General features: G+C 35.0%; 2 protein-coding genes across 3 annotated transcripts; one reads left to right on the top strand and one right to left on the bottom strand.

Moving 5' to 3' along the window:
• Positions 1-3097: 3097 nt before the first annotated feature.
• On the bottom strand, positions 3098-5216 carry LOC113717708 (transcription factor BEE 3). 2 transcript variants are annotated; one of them, XM_027242503.2, is made up of 6 exons: positions 4770-5212; positions 4514-4633; positions 4217-4282; positions 3923-3991; positions 3726-3824; positions 3098-3476 (listed from the first exon to the last, which is right to left on the bottom strand). In XM_027242503.2, the coding sequence occupies exons 1-6, from the start codon at positions 5133-5135 to the stop codon at positions 3384-3386; spliced, it is 813 nt and encodes a 270-aa protein (XP_027098304.1). In that variant the 5' UTR covers positions 5136-5212; the 3' UTR covers positions 3098-3383. The 2 variants fall into 2 exon arrangements, with proteins under 2 accessions (XP_027098304.1, XP_027098305.1); XM_027242504.2 differs by having other exon boundaries at positions 3191-3476; positions 3726-3799; positions 4770-5216.
• A 10728-nt stretch (positions 5217-15944) lies between these two features.
• Positions 15945-17527, top strand: LOC113718813 (uncharacterized). Its single transcript, XM_027243728.2, has 3 exons — positions 15945-16230; positions 16371-16500; positions 16650-17527. The coding sequence occupies exons 1-3, from the start codon at positions 16062-16064 to the stop codon at positions 17308-17310; spliced, it is 960 nt and encodes a 319-aa protein (XP_027099529.1). The 5' UTR covers positions 15945-16061; the 3' UTR covers positions 17311-17527.
• The last annotated feature ends 5391 nt before the right edge of the window (positions 17528-22918 follow it).

The following is a 22918-nucleotide window of genomic DNA, read 5'->3' as shown; positions in this document are numbered from 1 at the left end:
CAATTTGAATAAAATAATTTAATTTATAACGATTTACATGATAGTGTAATTGTAAACTTATTTATCAATATATCATGCTATACCTATATATAAAAAATTTTAACATTAAAAATATAAAGTATAACTAATTCATTTTCCTCAATTTTATAAAATTTTTCTCTTCATCTTGTAATCCTAAAATTGTTGAGTGTTTATAGAATAATGTTCTTCATAAATTTTAATATAGATTTAAAATAATATTTGTAAGATGTGTTTTTAAAATTTTCAAATGTATTAAAAACTATCACCTTTTCCATGATCTCTTACTTGCTAATTGGTTATCCGTTGCCTTCTATGACTTTTAAATATCTTACTATGGTGTCATCCTTCCTGTCATATCCTTACAATCCATTTTTTTTTCTCCCCTCTCTTTGTCCAATCTTGTAGTAGTTTACCTTTCTTATTCGACTTTTTCCACTACTCTTTAATTCCTTGCTATTCTCTTTCTCTCGCCTATAGCTAACCTGTAACTTTCTGTTTTTGCCACCCAATTTCCTATTCTTTTCCCTTGACCATTCTCCTAAACACTTTAAATTTATAATTTGTTTTTCTAGGCTAGTAGTACTTTTTTTTCTATTTAGTGATTTCATAATCTAGGATTTACAAATGGTACCATTATTGATATTTTAAATCCATGACCAATGAATATTATTTTCTTTTTGTTTTCTATATAATTTGCTATTTTAGTTAGGATTACTAAGTTGAAGAGTAAAATATTGTTATTTACTTTTTTACTTTTAGTAGGGTTAGTGATTTTCCTATTTATGTACCCTTACATTTATAGATTTCAAATCAAATTCCAATATAAGTGGACCACTTCCTACTTTTAAATTCAAAAAACATGAAATGATATATAACAATTAAAAAAATTTAAATTTCTATATATAAAAAAAAAGAATGAAGAGTTATAAGTATTCTGATTTAACCATCCTAAAAATAGAATAAGGAGTTATAAGTATTTTGATAAAACCCTCCTTACAACACATATAGATATAGAATGAGGAGTTATACAAATAGAACGAGGAGTTATAAGTATTCTGATAAAACCCTCCCTACAACACATATAAATTGTCAAACGGGAAATTAGTTGTTAAACATTAAGAAGTACTTTTAGCATTTAAATTACAGGAAATTAATTACCAAGCACCCCAAAAAGTATTTTTAATGGTTAAAAGTGTTTTTTCGTAAAAGCAACGCAGCCCCCAAATGGGGTCTAAAGCTAAGAAGTATGATCAAGAATAGGCATGATTGTTCCTTTTTTGTCATGCAGCATTTTTTGTTGGTCAAACGAGAGAAGTGTTCATTTACAATTCTTTTTTTATACCATCAGGTTTAAATCATATGCTACATAACGTGAATTCAAATTTGAATTCGAATCATGCACGTGTATCATACATTCATTGCTATTAGTGTAAAAAAAAAACCATTACATTATCATTGCAAAAAATGTTAATTCATATTTCAAATATATCAAAAAAAAAAAAGAGTTGAACTCTATAAGAGTTGCTTAAATTTGGATCTAAATGAAGCATAAAATTGGGATAACCAATTGCGCATATATACTCACGTAACATTTCACAATCCAAAATGTACTCAGCTAGTTAGCTATGAAATTTTCTATTTAGGTAACATGCATGGTTGGTTTTGTGATATCCAAAAGTTTTTTTTTTTTTGGTGTTATCCAAGAGTTGAATACACACGTATCTCCGCCATCGCCATAGCTAATTAACAAGAAGTTGGAAGTTGCCCGCTTCCACATTTTTTTTTGGTCATTGTTAGTCAACAACACCATGAAGTTGTACAGCAATTCGTTTTGGAGTTTTATGCTTCCAATTATTAATGAAATAATAATCAATATCTTATTGCAACAATGGAGGTTTGAAAAGTCCATAACCAATGGTGGATGCTACTATTACTGTCCCCATTGTCCAGCACGTGTCCTCTCTCTCACGGCCCAGCCTAGAATAGATTATTGGAATTTGGAAGCTCCGTTAAAAGTCCTTGCCGCGCATTAAATTGCAAGGCTCACGACTCTTCTCAGCTAAAGTCTGCCATGATGTTCTCTCTCAACCTTCATTCTCCCATTTGGCATTTGCCCGCCAATTCCTCGCTCTATCTCCTTCCACTCCTTTTCATGGCAACTATTCATAAAACAGTCACGGTCCCTTTCTTAACATATTTTTTTCGGATAGAAACAGTAGAAAGACTGATTAATTGCCGGCAAAATAACACATTGTCTTAGGGGTAACAATCAACTTTAATCACTGGAATTGGTCCAACAGTCAAATTAGAAAAAAAAAAGTTTTTTACTGTCAACTTCAGAGTTCGGGTGGGAAGAGTGTAGGGAGGGATGGAAGGTAAAAGAAAAAAGAAAAAAAAAATTTAGCATTTTTTATTTTCTCATGCGTTTGACGGGTATTTTTTTTGTGCATCTGTATGAAAAATCTGCTGCAACAACGGTATCATTGAAGCTCCTTCAATCTGCTTATACAGCAGTTGATGATCGTCTTGTTCTACTAGTCGATTTATCTGCGGATTTTAACACAGAACAGGAACGGGGATGAAGAACTTGTAATTTTGCTTCTATGACCAATTATATATTCCTGGTGTTATTGATCAATTGGGCCAATCGGCACTGCTTCCATTCGATACATCACATCATATAAAAGATGGAATGTACCTTTCCGAAACACTAACGATCAATAGTTCATCTTCCATAATTAAGTGATCACTCTGGCTCTACATAGGGATCAATTGTGCAGATGTCATTTTCTCTAATCTAATAATGGAAGATTCATTACAACAACGGATATCACCTATTCATGATAACTCGCTCTCCCTGGATTTGAAAAGGATTTTGCTTCTAAGCAAACTGTCTGGATCAATTGGTACGACATAGAACATTAAGGTTATCACAAGTTTTGTCAAGCTGTCAGGTCTCAGGTGACCCTAGTCTTTGGACAAATCGTGTCTTTTAGATTCTGTGGTCAGCAGTTTAATGATCAAAACTACCCTAATTGACTATAAACAGTGCAAGAAAAAAAAATAACTCCAGGGCTAGATTATAAAGCTTCGTATCATATAGCTGTGCTGCAGATTCATACATGGATGTTCCCTAGCTGATTTTACACACAATTTGGTGGTAAAAATATGAAGAAAACAAACAAAGGTGAAACACTACATTCGATAGTTAAAGCATTATTGTATGGGGTTTTCAATCACTACAAGTATAAGGATTGGGGGTCACAATAAGTGTGGAATCAGGGAAAAAAGATCACTCGGTAACAACGATCTACAGGATCAAACACTACAAAGATACATTATTTCATTGCAAGTTAATTAAGTCAAAGAGGCCAAGAGGTATGAAACTGAGGAAGTTCACCATATCCTTCTCCCACCATTTTCTCTAGTCCTTGCGCTTCACACCCAGGAGGTCCCTAAAGAACAAGCCATTCCTCATCAATGGCATGAAAATGAAACTCACTGACAAACAAATGTTATCTAGTTTAAAATAAGCTCCTTTCACAAGTAGCAATTGAGTAGAGTATAGCTCTTTTCTCCTTTTTTCCTTTCTCTTTATTATTATTTTTTTAAAGACAACTACACATAATAACCAGGCCTGCCGGAAATTTTGAGAGCAAAAGTATCAGAAGATTCAATTGAAAATTGACAAAGACTCAACGTACTGGGAAATTAGCACATGCTTGGGTTGGAGGTACGGCATCCATGTCCAACGAGTTGAAGTCATAAAATAGACTTGCTGCAGACAGTTTCATGGAGAGAAACTGAGAGAAAGACAAGAATAGATCAACAAAGAAGCGAGTAATGAGGTTTAAAAAAACAAAGTACAGTATGTTGGTTTTCTTTAAAGGAAACAACATACATCAATCTGATTTTGCAAAGAGCGGACATAATTGATTATTACATCCAACATGACTGCCATTCCCATAGACTGCAACCATTGATGAATGATATCAGTTAAAAGAAAAACAGAAGAAAAGGTGGAGTTCATAACTGAAGAGAGGAGAATAAGGGACTCAATGAAGATTAGGCTAGATTATACTACTTTGCAACCTTATAAAGGGATGCATCAAAATGAATTAAATACAGAAAATTTGAGGAGAATTATTAGCTTGCAATTGAGGAACTGCAAAATAAATATGTCGAACGTACTTACCTTGTAACATCCTGGTACTAGATCTTGCAAACATCTGAGCTTCTGGTTTATTTTCTCTCTTCGCATCTATAGAGCAGATGGAAAAAAACCCCATTATTAACTTGATTCTCTACCCCTTTTTTTTAAGATAGGGTTAATGAACTCATCAAAACGTTTTGGGATAGATCATAATCTAGTACAACATCTGAGATATATTACCTGTTGCAAAGAATAAAGAAATATTCTTTGTGTTTCCAGATTGATGTAGAATGAAGCAAACCAATAATCATACATATGAGATACTATTACAGTACTAACCCTTTCGGCCAGGCTGTGACTATCAGTTGCTTGGCCTCTCTTTGCTCGTACATGAACAACTTCTTTTGGCTTCTCCGTTTCCTTACCATTACTTCTTTTTCGCTTTTTTTCCCCATAGTTCTATCAATAACCGCAACGCAAAAAATTTAATTTGCAGAAAAAATCATCTTAAGATGAAGAAAGATCAAGTAAATTTAAAGTTAGCACAAGAAACATTACTTGGAAAGAAGCCGTCTAAGAAATAAGAATTACGTACATAAGTTCCTTTAGGCTTGTTTACAGGAATTCCGGCACTTGCAGAACCACGAGAAGACGAATTAGCCAGATAGTCTGGTTCAGACAATGAGTTACTATCGTTGCATCCATGGCTGATTGGAACACCCCCTTGAGGAAAGAATTGAGCTGCTGACTCAAAATCTAGTGGAACTTGAAGATGGTGATGATGGCTGGCATTAGGATTATGGGATGTATCATTACTGAAACTAAATGGGATTTGAGATTGTTGACGATTATGATCAGAAAATCCCACATGGGTAGTCAAAGACAGCAATTCTTGAACATTTGGGTTGAAACTATCGATTTCAGTAAGGCTGTTAACCACGTCCATGTTGGAGTTCATCATGGCGGCTGAGATAGAAGATTTAAGATTGTTCTCCTTGATCTACAGTGGATTTTATCCTGAAAATGGACATATATACTGGATAACAGTTCTCGGTTGGTATGCTAGATTACGTGAGAGTCGTACTAATGTTGTCAAGTGTAAACTCTGGTTGTAATACAGGAATTAATGAACTGGATAGCTGGCTCAGCTACGATACTGGGTTCGATAGTCAAGACGCGTAATAATTTAATTTGTACTTTTTACATTATTCATAATATATACTTTCCAACACGAGCCGTAATACTAATATTTCGTATAAAGAAATTAATTGGGTAGAAATTAAATAAATTTGTTTTAATCATGCATACAAAATTTGTACTACTTGCTTCAATATAATGTACCGTATAACAGCAAAGTATTTGTATAACAACATTTGTTTCATATGCGTTGAGGCGATACATTTTCAAAGAAAAGAATGTATGTTCAGTTCAATACATACATGAGTTGTGTAGATCAGAATCGTTTTTTTATGCTTTTTTCTTAAATTATAACTATATCATGTATTGTATATAGAGCTCGTTTTTAACTGAATTCTTGAATTTGCTTTTACTTTCTCATCCTAAGTTATATGTGGTTCTTAACTATTTTATCTTTCAACTTTTGGCTTTTTACAAATCTTAATTAAAAAGTTAAATTAGAATCAATCAAGAACAGACCGTAATGATACAAGTCTCGTATGTTTTATAAATTAACTCCATTTCTGATTTTTACGAATTCTTTTACATTGTAGAAGAGATCAAGAGCGCGACTCTCCTATTGTATTCTCTATCCAAAGCTAAATTACTTTATACACGTTATTATTTTGTCGTCTTCCTATTAAATTTAGTGCTGTGAACTTTTTCTTTTCTTTTCTTTTTTTTTTTGAATGCAATAGTTTGTTGTCTTTTAAGTAATGATTGGGATTCTTCAAAAAAAAAAAAAAAAAAAAAACTTTGCGGGTCCACATTCACTTTTCAAATTTAGTAAGTCGGACCACAAAACACCTTTGATCATGTACTCTACAAATTGAGGTTGCAAGTAACTCATTTCACACTTAGGCGTTGAGTTTCAAGGAAATGAGCAATGGCCGGGGGTGTGATTTCTTGATGAAATTTGCTATCATTCAAATCAAAGCTTACTCAACATTGGACTCTCGAACTTTTGGGATGACATATCTTTGGGAAGAGATATGAGACTTTTACTTGAAACGTAGACTAATGATGTCATGAGTGCATGATAATTTTGTTAGGTATTCATGAACCATTTGTCATGGGGTGAAATCAATCACATCCAAGGGTCATGAACTAATCAAATCCAGCAATAAACGATAACTAAACAGTAAGAGCTATGGTTGGTTTCTATTGTCATTTGCAGAAGTCAGTACTATTCAAGACTTGAAGATCATGCGAGCACAAGATCGAAAAAGGAAAATTAGAGACCTAAATGGAAATGGCTTTCTGTCCTTGCATCTTTTCCATAACCTGTCATATACAACTTCACAAGGATATAATCGTGCAGTAGAAGGAAGAATCTTGATCTCTTCTTACTTAGCATCAGCGGATTGCTTGGCTGCATATGGTTAAATAACATTAAGTTCAATTCAGAAGTTGAGTGCTTATTAGTCCAACATAGATAAGTTTCTTTGTCTTTATACTTGGGGGAAAAGATCGATGATATTATGTACCACCCTTACAAACCGAGCCTTGTATTTATACTACAAAAACTCGTGCAGACAATTCATGTTGTTTAAAATTTTCTGGTGAGTAAAGAAACTAATTTTTCAAAAGAAATTTACATGAACTACTAGATATTGAACAAAAATTTTGGGGGGGGGGGGCTTGGTTCAGCAATACTTGGTTTCCAAATGTCATTGCAGCGACAAGGGGGAATGTGCTTAACGTGCTAAATCTAAAAGGCTCCATAACTTTTACGTTCAGAAATATAGTTGACATGTAGAAGATGTTTTTGGAAAAATTAATAACATGAGTAATTATAAATCACAGTTCGAAATTCAGCTACTTTAGAACTAGTATATTAATACCACCTAAGACCAAAGTCTAAACTAATAAAAAAGATTATCATGAAGCAGATTGTCATCCTTTCAGCTACTTTTTGTCAATGAATATGCAAGTATTTATGTATGTCATATCACTTCCTGAAGGTCTTCGTTAGTTAGACTTGTTCAGTTGGAAAGAAATATGCATTAGTGGTAAAACTAGCATATGATCATTTTTGTGCATGAGAATCTCCACTCTGTACTGGCGGAGAACTCCCAACCACCAATGATGAGATCGATTGTCAAAAGGTGATCTTTTTCCCATGAATAAAAATCAGTGAACTTTGCCAGAAAAATCAATGAACAAGCCATCCACAGTACCCCAAATGACAATCAAACAATCACACTTAAATAAGTTTCTGCATTGAACCGAATCCAACTTCCAATGATCAGCTTAAATTCTTGTTGTTTCAGTACATTTGGTACTTATGAACTGATTGATTTGATAATGCTCTACCGATTCATACACTAAAGAATGGTGCACCATACTTCAAGTAGGACTATCACAGACGCGCAAAAGATTGTGATCAAGACCTTGGAACATAGCGATGTACTACTTATCTTCTATCAAAGTTGGAAGATTTAAATCACAATAATTCAATCACTACACTAAAAACACTGCATATTGGTGAAGTGTTGTGTCACGAGTTTATCTACCATTCGTCTTTGCCTAAGATTTTGAGCTGCTTTTTCCATCGAACTTTAAGAATAGCCTATAAACGGTTGCCACACTGAACAATTTGTAAATTGGTGGGTTAAACATGGCCACGTAGCCCTCAAACAAAATTCTTTTGTTTTACAAAAAAACATAACGGGGAACATTGCTTTACATGGTCTGGTTTGGACCACGAATCAAGTTTGCAGCATAATAATTGTCCGAGCCCCTAAATCAGATATTTATGATTTGAAGTTCAAATTGTACTATTACTTGGTCATCATACTAGGTCCATTTGGATGGTCACAATCTCTAAAATTTTGTTTTCGATCATTAGCTAAACTTATTTTTCTTGCTAAACTTTTATGTTTTCAATCACTTTTGCTCTTATATAAATCACATCCTAAGCAATGCTATAACATTCTTTTAAATGCACGCTGACCGGATCACGATTGCAACACTTATGCAAGATGAGGAATAGATAATGCATGAGCGAATGACATGACATTTCATGTAATGTTCTAATTCAGCACATAAACAAATAACACAAAGAAAGAAAAAAGCTACTTAATTGAATGCCTTAGAAGTTTCAGAATGTACAACTTTCATAATCTTATGCAGCGTATTACAATTGCATAAACTTGAAACCAAAGGGTCCAAAACTACTTCTTAGAGAATATACAACTTTCATAATCTTAGATTGTTACTGTACACTCGAGTCTTTGATCACAATGTCGGAAAAAAATAATCACAACTAGAGAAACTAGATTATGGTTTTGACGTGAATACATTCGCTTTGCTTAAGGTAACATGCCTCCACTATATTATTACTAGCTTTGTGACAATTCCCTCTAGAAATTATAAAGTCAAACTAGAGTTCCTGACAGCAATATAAAGAAACTCTCACAAGAATAATTTAGAAAATTTGTATTTGGATTTGAGTAGAAGAAGAATAAAAAGTAAAAATTATGTTTTTGGATGTCTGAATCCTCTTATTTATAATGTATAGACACCCTTAAACAAATTAGTATATTTTTAGAAAACACCCTTAAATGAATAGGTACATCTTTCAAATGAATGGACACTTTTTAAAAGTAACACTGCTTTATTTTAGACATAAATCTAAATATTCAACTTACATAACTGTTAATTGAAACAAAATATTAAAAACTAAAATTAATTAAAATTAATTTTGGATCATTAAGTATATACTAACCCAATAGTCAAACAAGAAAAATGTTAAGTGAAATTTTGGAGTTTCCCTTCAAAATTTCCCACCATCTAAATTTATTTGAATTGATCCGTAAACTTCTATAAGCTTTCCACAGATTTTTCAACGTTGGGTCATCACTTACCATGTCCAACATACCAACTTTACCAGAATTTTGATTTAGGCATCCAATAATCCTCCAGTTGAGTGCAATTTCTACTTATTTTTCACATATATCATGGGTACAATTTCACCTTATTGTTTTTCACATACATCACAATACTCTAGTTCCATTTTGGGTCCGCCTACCTTCATGCAGGCTACGTACTTAAATCCATGCACGTAGTTGTTGTAGACCTGCATTTCACTTTTTCTTATGCTACCCATTCCAAGCAAAAAGCCAATTTTAGCTTCCCTTAAAAGGCCTCATGCAAAAGCAAAGTATTGATTTTTATTCACACACTTTCATGTTTTGGTTGTGTACAACCTTGAAAGAAACTGTTACTCATGGTGCCATTTTGGAGCTAAAATTACCTTCACGAGATTATTTAATACTGATATTCATATCTACATAAGGTCCTGCGTCGGCATTTTGGGCTAGAAAGTACCATAGGTTTAGAATTGAGTGAAATCTGAGATCATTTATGAAGAAATCTTGAGCACAAAGAATAAAGTTGGTATGCTTTTGCCGGCTATTCCCTCCATCCAACATCTATCGAGTTGTCTAAATGTAAGCCATATTTTCCATGCCTACCCTAAACTGAAAGTCCTCTTTTTCTATGACGAACGACCCTATAGGGATGGGTTTATATCCTTCAGTCATATATTGGCGTATGTAGCTCACTTTTCAATTGACATGGGATTTAGGAAAAGCGAGAAGTGTTATGCCAATGTCATTAATCAATAATCACAAGATATTAATAAACTTATATAGGAAACTACCAGCTGCGTCGCATTTGAAGTTATATACTATGCTGTCTAAACATACAAGTTTAATTGAAACCAATGAAAGATAATTAAGGATCCGGATCTCTTGGTTACTTTCCTCCATTTATTTACAATGAATGCAAAATTAAGACTGAAACCTAATCCAAACATTCCATTGTTTTATGTCAATTAATAAGCTATAACATAGTAGATAATTTATTGGAGAAGATATTACCGTTTGATTTATATGAAATGCCTGGCGGCGCACAAGTACTTAAAGTTCAACATTATATGTGGAATTGCTCAGTCGAATGCCAAAACATTCTTATCTATTTAGTTTGAGTTTTGGCATGCAATTAAGTTATATTAATCATGAAGAGTGTTATTAATAATTTTGATTTTAAGTGGAACATTCCTTGTTTGGATTGTGATTTTTCGCAGAAAAATGTTTATGTTTTATGTGAACATCTTTTCTAATTATCTTTTTATTTCACATATATCAAATCATTACAGTACATTCTTCTATAAAACTCCTCAAAATAGCAATTCAAATGGGCTATGATTCTAATGTGATACTGACCATCAGTACATCATGAGTTTTGAGAATATATATAGTTACCTGAAAATTCTTCTGTTTGAAAAATAAAATGTGTAGAAAAAATATCTTTAAATAATACTAATGTCAATAGAGTGTTTAAGTAATACCTAGTCTTTTTTTTTTTTGTCAATTGTCATCCCTACTTATACTCCTACTCTAACTTGCATCCTACCAAAATGCCACTCTTGTGGCTCTTCTTCAAATCCAGATAGGTGCGCAACGCACCCGTTTGGTCCGGTGGTGATTCTGTTCCCATTAATCTCCCTTAGGCTCAGGTTTGAATTCTTGTCTCCCACTTCACCAAAGCCTTGAGGGCTTGGTGGTGGCCACCAGCCCAAGAGCCGGTAGTTGTTTGAGTAATACCTAGTCGTGTGATTGGAAAAAGGGCCAAAAGAAAAAAAAGAAAAGAAAAAAAGAAACAGGCCCATGACTATAAGTAAAAAGTGCATTCAGATTTGTCGTTATTCGATTTGGACTGATTCGGGCCCACTTCTCCAACTGGCCTAATCTAAGACCTAGATGCCAACTCAGTGATATACCCACTCTAACAAACCCTAGGCCAGACTATAAATTCTTTGCCCACTTCTCTTTTTGCAATTCTCCTACTTTTCCTCCCAAATTAAATCTCTTTTCTCAACCAACTTCAGTTTTGAGAAGTAAAAATATGATACGACAGTTTAAGAAAACATTCAGATGCTCAAAAAAAAAAAAAAGAAGAAGAAGAAAACATTCAGGAATTCATGAAATGAGCCTGTAAATTGGGCCTTATGAACACATATTTTATTTGTTAGGAAAATTTACTTCAAAACATTTTATATGAGGGTTTGGCTAACTGACAGCCATTTCACTCTCAATAGATGTTCGTTAAAAGAGGTTTCAAATGTTAATTTTGTTACAAAGGTGTTTTTTTTTTCAAAATTTTTCATCTACCCGTTCCTTTTCGCACTCTTTCCTCTCTCGAGTGTCAGCCACAGGATTCGAACCCTGAACCTAATAAATGAGGGAGAACTCTAAATTGAGAATGTATCTAAATGCAATAAATGTGAGTGTAAGTATTCATATGATGAATGAAGTATAATTTAGATGTATTAAATCAAACAAAAAGGGAGAGGGTTGAGTTAGGTAATAACGGGGAAGGGATTATAAGTAGAAGGTTTCGAGTTCAAGACCTTTCATTTATCAAAACAAAGAATTTTTTTTTTAAAATTAAGCAAAGGGGACCGAAAGAATAGAAACAGCCATCAATCAGTCTGTCCTCAAGTTACGTTAGTTTACTTTCAAATCTAATGGCTTTTAAATGGGACTACTTTCGGCCCACTTGTTTGACGAGCCAACTCCCAAAGGCTAGAACTGACAGGCTCAGAATAACTGGGGGCCCAAAGATGCCAGCGAGCCTCACTAAGTTTTTGTGCCAGCAAGAATTTTTTGTTAGAACTTTTTCGTTTTTAAGGTCTTTGTTTCTATAATTATTAATTATTGAGACAAAAAATTCTTCTCCCCTGTCACTTGAGTTACAAGCAAATGACCTGTAATCTAAAATTCTGAATTTACAAGAATCTTATACTCAATTCCATTCATCCTACCTATACAAACGGTAAAATTGGAGGAGAAAACAAAGTTTTGGACAAGAGAATTACAGTACACCGCAGTTTTTTTTTTAGTGTAAAGAAAAATTAAGTGCAGCACAGGATGGCTAATTTAATTTTTAGAGGGCAAAGGAGCACAGCAGTCAAGAATAACAAGAAGAAGAGGCATTTTATTCACTACATACTCTTCTTAATTACCATACGTCCAAGTAATTAATTATCTCTCAAGCAAAACATTTGATACTTTTTTTGGTACTACTTCGTATAAGGTACATTTGAACGATAAATTTAAGAAAGAATCATTTATCTTCTGCAATATTTAACAAAGAATTCGTTGTCCCGCAGTTTACACCTATAGCAGGACGGCATTCAGGTCCAGAAAACACAAACAAAATACTTTAAGGACAAACAGAGGATTGAAGGATTAGGCAGTGTACCTGTTGTTGTTCAGAGCCTGTACCACTGAGTCAACGTCAAACCCTTCAGTTGGATGAAAACTCTTTATTATATAACATCATGTTTATGACGATCCAAATACTGCTGCTTCTTCTTCTTCTTCTTCTTCTTGAGCCGTATAACCAGAGAGAGAGAGGAAGGGGGAGCAGTTGATATTCGAATAACTCAGGAGTAAAATGCTACATCAGGATGCAAGACAATTCAGTCGAGATAGAGACCTTACTTTTCATTTAACAAATTAAAGTTTAATTCTAGTGAAATTAAATCCTCAGGGAAAGTAACAAATCCTCAGCCCATCAATGGAAAACGAAGATGATGTGATGCATAAGCAAGTACTACTACATAGGATATGGGGAATGCAACCAAAAGGTAACCTCCTAAGGGAATGATTTTTGAATTCCTAAGGGAATCATGTGCAAGACAGTCCAGTACAAAGTTACAAGTTAAATCAATCTTTTCCAATTCTCATTATCCAAATAAGAGAGCCATCAGCCTCGTGCCCAGAAGATGCCATCATCACCTTCCAAGAATTTAATTGCCATCAATCGTGTCCATTTCTATCCAATGCTCATGACCTGATTGATGGTACGAGTGTAGTACATCATTCACATGGTTTTAATCAAGATTAAATGCAGTTTGATTGATTCGGTATCATTTAGAAGAGGCAGTTTTTGTAACTGACATCAGGGATTTGTAGTTTTTTTTAGTCGTTTTAAGTTTTCTTCATGACTAAAGAAACGTTTGCATTAACTATATAGGGGTAAAAGTAAAGAACTCATTCATTTTCTAATGCTATTTCCCTCTTTTGAGATGGATGGAATGGACGCAAGTAATTCACTAATTTGTCTATGGAAGCTGGCCTTGGTTTACAAGTGTAGAAAATATGCCTAGCTAATGGAGACTCCCTTTTTTCTTTTTTTTTTTGGTAACTTTAAGCTTTTTATGAAGAAGTTTTAAAAATTTGTATCGGACCAATTATCTGATAAATTCGATCCCTAATAAATCGAAGGACTCTGATCTCAATTAACTTAACCATGGACCAAAATGATCAGACGAAAACAGTAACAAGATCAGATAGAATCCAGCATTCTTGTGTTCCCATCTTTTTCTTCCGCAGCCCCCACCAAAACTTCTACGTTACTTATCTAACTAGAGATTGGTCACCAGACAGCTCCGCTGTCTGTCCAAATTTATGAACAGACGTATTTCCTGGCAATTGTTATCTCTTTTTCTTCATTCCCCCTCAGGAATGTGATAAAAATATTGTGAGTTTGGTATAGGACAAGTTGGACCTTTGCACTACGTAGAAACTACAATGTGAAATCGCTGAATACAAGAGCCATGAAGATGTACAGCTGATTGGCTAATTATCATGCATTCATCGAACTCTATATAGGCAAACAGCTATCCATAGACGCATGCTCAATCAATATTGCCAGCTGCAGCAAAATAGCTACTTCATTCATGACGCCATTGAAAGAGCACATCTCAGTTTAGTCAATTCAATTATTGAAGGCAAGCGTCTCATGAATAAGAACCACACGAAGATGTCTAATCTTCTTGCATCCAAAAATAGAAAGGTGGCCAAGCATCTATCTCTTCTTGTCCTCACTAGTCTGCTCAAAATAGAAAGATGTTCTTTTTACTCAGAATAAACCCTCTTCACAGTTTGCATAAACTCCAATAATTGATTCTCATTCAGTCCCCTTTAGCTGAGTCTACATCACATCCGCTCCTTTAATTCATCTAAGAAAAGGAGCTAGGGCTATTGCGTTAGGGACCTAGTGAAGTGTAGGACTGCTTTCATATCTTCATCAACTCAATGCATCACGGCCTACCTTAGTTAACTGCTTGTTTACTTTCTAAACCTCCTTTCACTGGCAGCATTAGATCAGGTGGGATTAGCGATATGTTAAGAAATTTGCAGCCCACATTTAAAAAAAAAAAAAAAATTCATTATTTAAAATCCAAACCGCAGCAAAATGTGTGCTATCTTACTTTGGGCTAAAGCGCTTATGGCACCTTAGGCATTAGCAAAATCCAGCCCAATTTTTCCGCTTCTCCCTTGAAATTTTCCCTCATTGCTTCATAAATCAATTGTATCAAGACACCTCAGGCTGGGGAGTGGGGTAGTACAAGGACTAGCAAGATAGGAAAAGGTAAATAGCAGAAAACGAGGTAAGGTGTGGAAGGAGACATCATTTGCAGTCCCTTTGGGACAGAAATTTCGCGAAAATTGATGAAGTCCAGAAATTCGACACGCCATGTCCTTTGCAACAGTGCCGCCTATTGATCAAACCAGTTAATCCCACGTTTACCATAGAGGCATAGACTTCATAGAAATATCATGTACAGTCTAGTCAGGCACGTTTCCTGCAATTAGAATCAATTGAACTCGGAGAAATGAGTAATCATTCCCCATGAAAGATTACCGATTTCATTTTCAAGACATCTTGCTTTTCTTTACTCTCTTTTCTCTAGGTGTTGCTTTGTTCTGTTCTTCTAGCAATCTGTATCAAAGCATTCATAGTAAATGCTACCCGGTTTATTTTAATTTGTGCGGAGCTTTGTCACTATCATCTGTCTGTCTGTCTGTCTTAGCGCATTATCTGAACACTTGAAGCATATGTAAGCACATGTACCTATTTGCCAACAAGACTTGATAGACTTCCAGTGATCCCTCTTCCTTAATTTGTTTTCCTCCTTTCTAGTTTCATTTAGTAAAGGGGGATCGTAACGCAAATCCGAATTTTGTACCTAAGTATAAACGGTACTGAGCATTGATAATGCGTCCAAATTTTGTTATCACTTGCGATGTTCACGAGATTGTTGTTCTTTATGCTAAATTCTGCTAACATGCGAGTATTCTTGTTTTCTTTTTGATCTCAAAGTCTTTTATCATGTGCCCTTTATGTGGCTAGTTTATTTGTCAACTTGTGTGCGAGCCCAAGATTGTGGTAAGGGGGATAAAAGGCACATTGAAGTCTTAAAGAATGAATGGGTCCATTCACATGTAGGATGCGCAGACTTAGATGCTCATTCAAAGAGTATTACTACTGTTTCCCGCACTAAACAGTGTATCACAGCAGACCTGAGAATAGCATGAGCACCCACCCCCCCCCCCCCAAAAAACAGCCCCCGTCGGGTGCAACCCCAGCCCTCCTTTCCCATGAAGGCAAATTCCATCACAACTTTGATAAATTTAAAAGGCAATATCGTGTAGGGAAACTCCTACTAATAGGGACCTACTTTCCCTAGTTCTTTTGGCCCTGTGTTGATTCTAGTTTGCAGCTACCTATATATCTCTGCAAGGTGTTAGCTTTACATTCTCATCCATTCTTCGCCTTACGCATTTAATCTACTTATATAAACCCCCTCAAACCAGTACTATTTCCCTTGTCTAAAACTTGCTAGTGTATAATGAGCAAGGGAAGGATTACTACAAAAAGCACAAACAATCCAAATGAAGAAGAAGGATCATCAATTGACCTAAGAAGAGGGCCATGGACTCTGGAGGAGGATAACCTTCTTATCCATTACATAACATGCAATGGTGAAGGTCGATGGAATTCACTAGCTAAATGTGCAGGTAAAATGTTATTCCCAAAATTAAGGGGGAAAAAAAGAGAGAAGAGAGTCCTCGAATATTGCATTCCCTTTTATTGGATCCTTACACTGTTGCTGCCACCTCTTACCTTGTTTGTTTTTCTTTTCAATAAACTTCCATAGGGTTGAAAAGAACAGGGAAAAGTTGCAGATTGAGGTGGTTAAATTACTTAAAACCAGACATTAAGCGTGGAAATCTCACCCCGCAGGAACAACTTCTGATACTAGAACTCCATTCCAAGTGGGGAAACAGGTCAAAATCTTGACTTGCAATTCCTATTAAGCTTAAGCATTATTTTCTTGAATTACTGTTCCTGTTGTGCTTAAGCATTATTTTTAGTACTTCGCTAGTGCTTTTTCCAGGTGCATGTGCTTAAAAATTTGTGCATTTTTGCTCTCCAGGTGGTCAAAAATTGCACAGCACCTGCCGGGAAGAACAGATAATGAAATCAAGAACTATTGGAGAACAAGGGTGCAGAAGCAGGCACGACAACTAAACGTTGACTCTAACAGCAAGAAATTTCTGGAAGCGATCAAGTGTTTTTGGATGCCAAGATTGCTTGAAAAGATGGAGCAGAGTTCATCACTCTCCTCCTCATCATCCATTTCTTCCATTTCTACCCTAGACAATCATAATTCCGCCTCTCCTTCTTTAGCAACTAATAAAACCCCTTTGGCATCATCATCTCCATTGGCGGACTCGAAAAAATGTTCATCAGATTCTGTGAGAATAATGCTGCTGCAGCAGCCAGCTGCTCAGAGTCAGGAAAATCCCAATAGCAGTCCTGTTCAAACCTATGGCAAGAACAACTCTGCATGCAACAATTCAATTGAGGAGGATAGTTGTTACCATGTGGACATGACTAGCTATCCTGATGGAGAGGTTTTCAGCCATCACCAACCTCCTGAGATGTCAGCCGAAGCAATGGAATCTCCGGACATGAATTTCTCAGAATGTCAGATTTCAGAAGCTGATAATTGGTTTAATGATGACATGTCAGCAGGTGCTTTTTGGAACACGGATGAACTGTGGCATTTCAGAAAGCCAGAGGTGGGCATCTAGATAATTACTAGATTACAGATTCTAGAGTTTTGAGTGGCATTGTTCATTAGCTGCTCTAGTTAGCCTGGCCAAAAAAAAAAAAAACTGCTCTAGTTAGAGGGCCAAACTACTGTTCATTTATGTTCAAGATCAGGGACTTAATCTGTATTGGCCTGACTTTTTGTCCATATGTTATCATCCAAATATACAACGAAAGCTTTCTAGGTAGCTAATTAAAGGTTTAAAAGTTCCAATTTATCTTTCTTTCTAGCCAGCGAGACCTTAGGAAAAACTGTTCAGCTACTGTGGTTAGGGTTGGCCTAGTCTTCAATTTCAGTCTATCATATTAAATGGGATTCATTATTGTCTGCTAACTGAATTCTCTATAACAGAGAAAAATCAATGGTATGGTCAATTCAATGAACTAGATATCTATCCAAAAAGTATGAAAGTGACATGAAAACATATCCTGGTAATCAATTGTCCACAGTCCACTCATCTGTGCCCAAAGGACAAAGCTTTAACGATTCCTCGTCACATAAAAAGATCAGAACAGAGAACTACAAATGCAGGGCCCTCCTCAATTGTCCTTATTGCTCAGTAAGGTGGTGAGTTGATCACCACAATTAATTTTTTAAACATTATCAAGAAAGCTTGGCATGAGCAGAACACAAGTTGGATCATTATTACTATCTGCAATTTATAATCATTCCACATTGAGCAATTAGCACCGCGTGTGCCCTTGTCGGGGTTTCAATCCCACATCGATCTTGGGGGGAAGGGTTTGGGTAGATAAGTCTTCTGGGAGCCTTCAAAAGTTGTCGGCTTTTGAAGGTAACTTGGGGTTTTAGGTTTATTTGTCAAATTCTTACTTTCGTAAGAAAATGCATGGAAAGAAACATATCACTGGGATCGTCTAGCTTAGGATGTGGGTGCGTGGATTAGTGAAGCCACCTTGTAGCAGCAGCCCATGGAGGCTTGGCCCTTGTCGGGGTTTCAATCCCACATCGATCTTGGGGGGGAAGGGTTTGGGTAGATAAGTCTTCTGGGAGCCTTCAAAAGTTGCCGGCTTTTGAAGGTAACTTGGGATTTTAGGTTTATTTGCCGAATTCTTACTTCCGTAAGAAAATGCATGAAAAGAATTAGCACCGCGTGTTTTCCATTACTTTAATTCATCTATTACACTTTCTTGATTCTTTTTCGTACCGGGAACCTGCATCTTTTAAAAGCTGCAAGCTCATGATATCAAGACTTGCAAATCACCGTGTTGGGTAATTCAATCACGTGAGAGTTCAATTGTGCAAGTAATTGTGCTGCTAATACTTGAAGATGGTACAGATCCCCAACTAAAATGGAAGGATGCATTTGACTGTAGATGACTAGAGGAAATATGATAAGCCTTCTCCTTTCCTCTCCTTTTCATGATAGGGATTTGCAACATCTAAACCATTAACACCTCAACTGGGGTAGTCATATCCAATTAACATTCTCAAAAGTGCGGACTTCCCTTTCTGAGGAAACTGTACAGGACCTCGGGAAGTCTTTCATTTTATCTTAACTCTGATTCGTAAACACAAATCTCTCTTTTGGCCTTGTTCGTTTCTCATAGCTAAGATCACCTTTTCTTTAGTACCGTGGAGATAAAAAGGGTATGGATCTTTAAATTATTAGAGGCAGACGAAAACTCTGTGGGGGTAATTCAGTGTTTCTTATGTGTACTTTCCACCTATAATATGAAGGTTGCCCTTCTCGATTTTGTAAAAGTTGTCTTGCTTGAATTGTCATTTTTCTTAAATTTTTTTTTTTTTACTTTTTTCTTTCTCAAACACCTTTTTATCTTATGTACGTCAAATTGTTACAATATATATATATATAATAAAAATAATAAAAATTTCAGAAAATGACAATCCATATAGGCTCAACTTTGTAATTGGCCCAATAATTAAGTCAAACAACACAGACACTGCATGAAGTTTTTTTACGTTATTGCTCTCCTTGCTTGATTACTTTGTATGTGTTTATCATAATTGTTACTTAAGATTGAATCGGTTTTGTTAACTTAACAACTAATAAAGCAATTTAACCTTTTGATTAGTCATTTCAATTTTGACTTGATATTTAAAGTATCTTAATTTATTTAGTTATTTTAGTACTAATGGCCATCCGCTCAGTACCTGGGGATGGGCTTATTGCGATTACCTTGGAAGATTTTTAAATTTGGCTAATAATTTTAAAATAACACACTATAACACCTACAAGGAGTTTCCTTTAAAGAGATAAGAAGAGTCCATACATATCATCCCTAAGTCAATTCATCACAATCTTGAGAAAGAATTTCACTAATGGCTTGATTTACGGGGCAATGTTCAAGGTGCCACAAGAAATGATGCGATCTTTTGCAGGAAAAGAACGGAATTTGTTAAAAGCTTTACATGAGTGTGAATGGGGTGACCCGAACAACACGAGTCATGCTATCGATAGTGACAAAGTGGTGAAGTTTGATTGATTTTTTTTTAAAAAAAATAAAATCAGCAACTAGATCTGTAAACGAGTCGAATCGAACCGAATATCTCATATTTGAGTTCTGTTTATTAAGCGATTCGAATAACGTTCGTGTTCGTTCGTTAATTTTCGAACTCCAAACTATATTCGTGTTCGGCTCGTTAAACAAAGTTCATATTCGAATTCGAGTTTGTGCTCGGCTTGTTTAACATAAACGAGCCGTTAGCGAACATGCTCGAATCCAAATTATTTTAAACCTTAAATATGCCATACAAATCATTAATCATTCTCAAAAACAATTAAAGCACTAAGTGACTAAATTCTATTATTCATTAACTATATAACTAACATTAACATAAAAATAACAAATAAAACAAAGCAATTTGCCCTCCAAATATAAAAGTCCAGCCATAAAATTAACCCTAAAATTTGTCAAATGATAATTATGTTCATGTTCGCGAACGTTCGTTAAAACTCACGAGTATGCTCGTGTTCGTGAACGTTCATTAAAACTTGCGAACATGCTCGTGTTTGCTCGATTATTAATCGAAGAAAAAAAATCGTTCGAACTCGATTCGTTTAAAGTTTCGAACGAACCTTTCACAAACACGAATGAGAACTGAGCTACCGAACACTCGATTCATTTAACAGCTCTATCAGCAACATATAAACTACTCTTAAGCTAAATATATATTGGGGATTTAAGTAAATTTATGTTACGGAAAGGTCCAACTGAGTCAAGAAGGATTAGAAGGATTCGAACCCGTAATCTGTCACCGAGACTGCATCTTATACATTGACTAGTCGACGACTCTCGCAGAGCAGATCTGTTAGTTTGATCGGATGTTTAGTTTCGTTGAAATTGCACCAAATTTTATTTGACTCAACCAGCATCACAAACCAGAGATTTACTGTATCTTTCCTTATTCATCACGCCTTATTTGTCTTCAATTTCGCCGCCCATTTAAAAGTTTTGTGACCATTATTCGTGTGCTGATGAAACTCCTGATAAGGACATAGGTACGCACCATCACTTTTGGTTGCTCGTGCAAGGCCTCATTTTCACTGATGGGGTTCACCTTCATGGAAAAAACGAGTGGTAGTTGGAGGTTGAAGGGGTGCTGTTGGTCCAAGACCGATCAGCTAAGCAAAGAAACATCCAAATTTTCTTCAACATTTAGCTAGTTAAGTTAAGGATCATCCATTACATTCAACAAAAAGTTATGATAAGAGAGATTGTAGGTTGTTCTATTCTCTTATAAGGAGAATTGCTATTACCCGATCCCTTATGTTTAAGTTTTTTGGTAAGTAGGCTTCCTTATCTAGTAATGTCTTCTGATTTAGTCTCTAATCTTCATAACAAAAGACCAAATGTGCCAACTTTTTGTTGCAAAACCGAGTTTTGGTGTGGACTGTGGATATTGACATGGAAATCACAGCAGAACAGCCACAGCTATTGAAGAATTTAATTGGAGTTAGACATTTAAGGGGTTTCTACCCCAAGACTGGTTCCAATTTAAAGATGGCCTTTGGAGGACGGATTAGTCACATGAACTGCAGGTAGGTAAACCGTTGTTCAAACTATTGAAAATTTGGCTAATTTGGTACTTTATCTCTAAAGTTTCAAAGATGTGATACCTTAGTTATCGAGGCAGGATAATTTAGTTGCTTAACTTGTAAAGATTGGGCCAATGTAGTCCTTTTGCTGAAAAATTAAGAATTGCTGGTGAAATTGAGAGAGCTTTTGACAAATTTCATGCTATGGGTTTGGACGAAGAATACTACAAAATTTTTCATTAAATCCTGAATACTACTTTATAAATATCCTTAAGCTCGCCTGAAACAATCTTAATGAAGAATAGTAATTTTGTGTTTGCAAGAAAAAAAAAATTCAAGCATTTTGCTCATTTTTAGTTAAAACATTGTTAAAAAAACAAGGATCAAACGAGCTCGAAAAATTCTCGACTTTGCAAAAAAATTTCAAACAAAAATCATAGAATGAGTTTAGGCATTTCAAACATACTCCCAGCTTGTTCATCAAAAAAAGGAGAAAAAACAAGTATTGATTTTAAATTTTGGGTTCATTTGATGAGTTCTATAAATTAATTTGGCTCTTTAACATTTCCATTTTTTTCCTAAATAGTTGGCACAAAAATTAAGGCAGCTTTTTTGGTGTAATTTCATCTTGAGATCGTATTAATATTAACTTGTTTGACTAGTTTATGATTCTACGCATGCAATAATTTAGTGTAGTGCATAAAAAAAAGATTCTGATTTTACTCGGGTGCAACTGACATGAGGCTAAAATTTTATTTACGTTACGAACAAAAAAAAAAGTTACAATAATTATAATTACGGGAAAAGCACAAAAGAATAACAAAATTGGCAAACTAATACATTCCGGATGCAACTCAACCTGAATAAAGACATCAAAAATTGTCTGCCATGTTAACAAGGGGACCACATTGGTAAAGAGTTTAAGATAAAAGAATCAAATTGATCAATTTCTCAATAACTTACTAAACTTAAACACTATGCACGTGCAAGTGTGACTACTCCATTGACTTCCCTCGACATTCTCTTAAAACTTTTATAACTTGACAAATAAAGGTCATTTTTTAGTATAATTTTTTATACATGGTCAGCGTATATACGAGCGAGTGTAGATGTATGTCACGTAATTCAATTTCAAATTTGAAATTCATTTTTTATATAGGTCGCATATATCTACCCCTGTTAGTATAAAAAATTTACTGCACTGAAAGTGGACAAAAACATCCGTTGCCGTTTAATAATAGATAAGATGCTCAATTGGCCAAATCCTCAAGAATAAAGGACCAGCATGGTACATCCTTACTAGACTTACAAAGGCAAAGGCCAGTATAAATGGTAAAGTCATACCTTATTCTTTTTCATTTTACTATATCACAAGCATTAATCTTTTCTACAATATATTATACTAGCAGTGTGAATACAAAATACGTGCAAAATTTGAATTTAACTTGAAATCATGCACATGTAGCATATATCTAGCCCGCTAATGCTATTGTTCAAAAATTTTACCACACTATATAAGTAGTCATACCTTCTATAGATAAAATTTTGATCAATGAGATTACGGTATCAT

This window comes from Coffea arabica, chromosome 11e (assembly GCF_036785885.1).
Source record: "Coffea arabica cultivar ET-39 chromosome 11e, Coffea Arabica ET-39 HiFi, whole genome shotgun sequence".
NCBI lineage: Eukaryota > Viridiplantae > Streptophyta > Magnoliopsida > Gentianales > Rubiaceae > Coffea > Coffea arabica.
Note: the sequence above shows the minus strand (reverse complement) of the source record. Positions and strands in the feature narration are given on the sequence as shown.

Excerpts from the sequence above, each read along its gene's own strand:
- LOC113717708 (XM_027242503.2), bottom strand. The coding sequence starts at position 5,135 with ATGATGAACTCCAACATGGACGTGGTTAACAGCCTTACTGAAATCGAT. Across the intron at positions 3,825-3,922 it reads CTTTGCAAAATCAGATTGAT|TTTCTCTCCATGAAACTGTC; the intron begins GTATGTTGTTTC and ends TCTTTCTCTCAG. Across the intron at positions 3,477-3,725 it reads AAGCATGTGCTAATTTCCCA|GGACCTCCTGGGTGTGAAGC; the intron begins GTACGTTGAGTC and ends CTTGTTCTTTAG.
- LOC113718813 (XM_027243728.2), top strand. The coding sequence starts at position 16,062 with ATGAGCAAGGGAAGGATTACTACAAAAAGCACAAACAATCCAAATGAA. Across the intron at positions 16,231-16,370 it reads TTCACTAGCTAAATGTGCAG|GGTTGAAAAGAACAGGGAAA; the intron begins GTAAAATGTTAT and ends AAACTTCCATAG. Across the intron at positions 16,501-16,649 it reads CATTCCAAGTGGGGAAACAG|GTGGTCAAAAATTGCACAGC; the intron begins GTCAAAATCTTG and ends TTTGCTCTCCAG.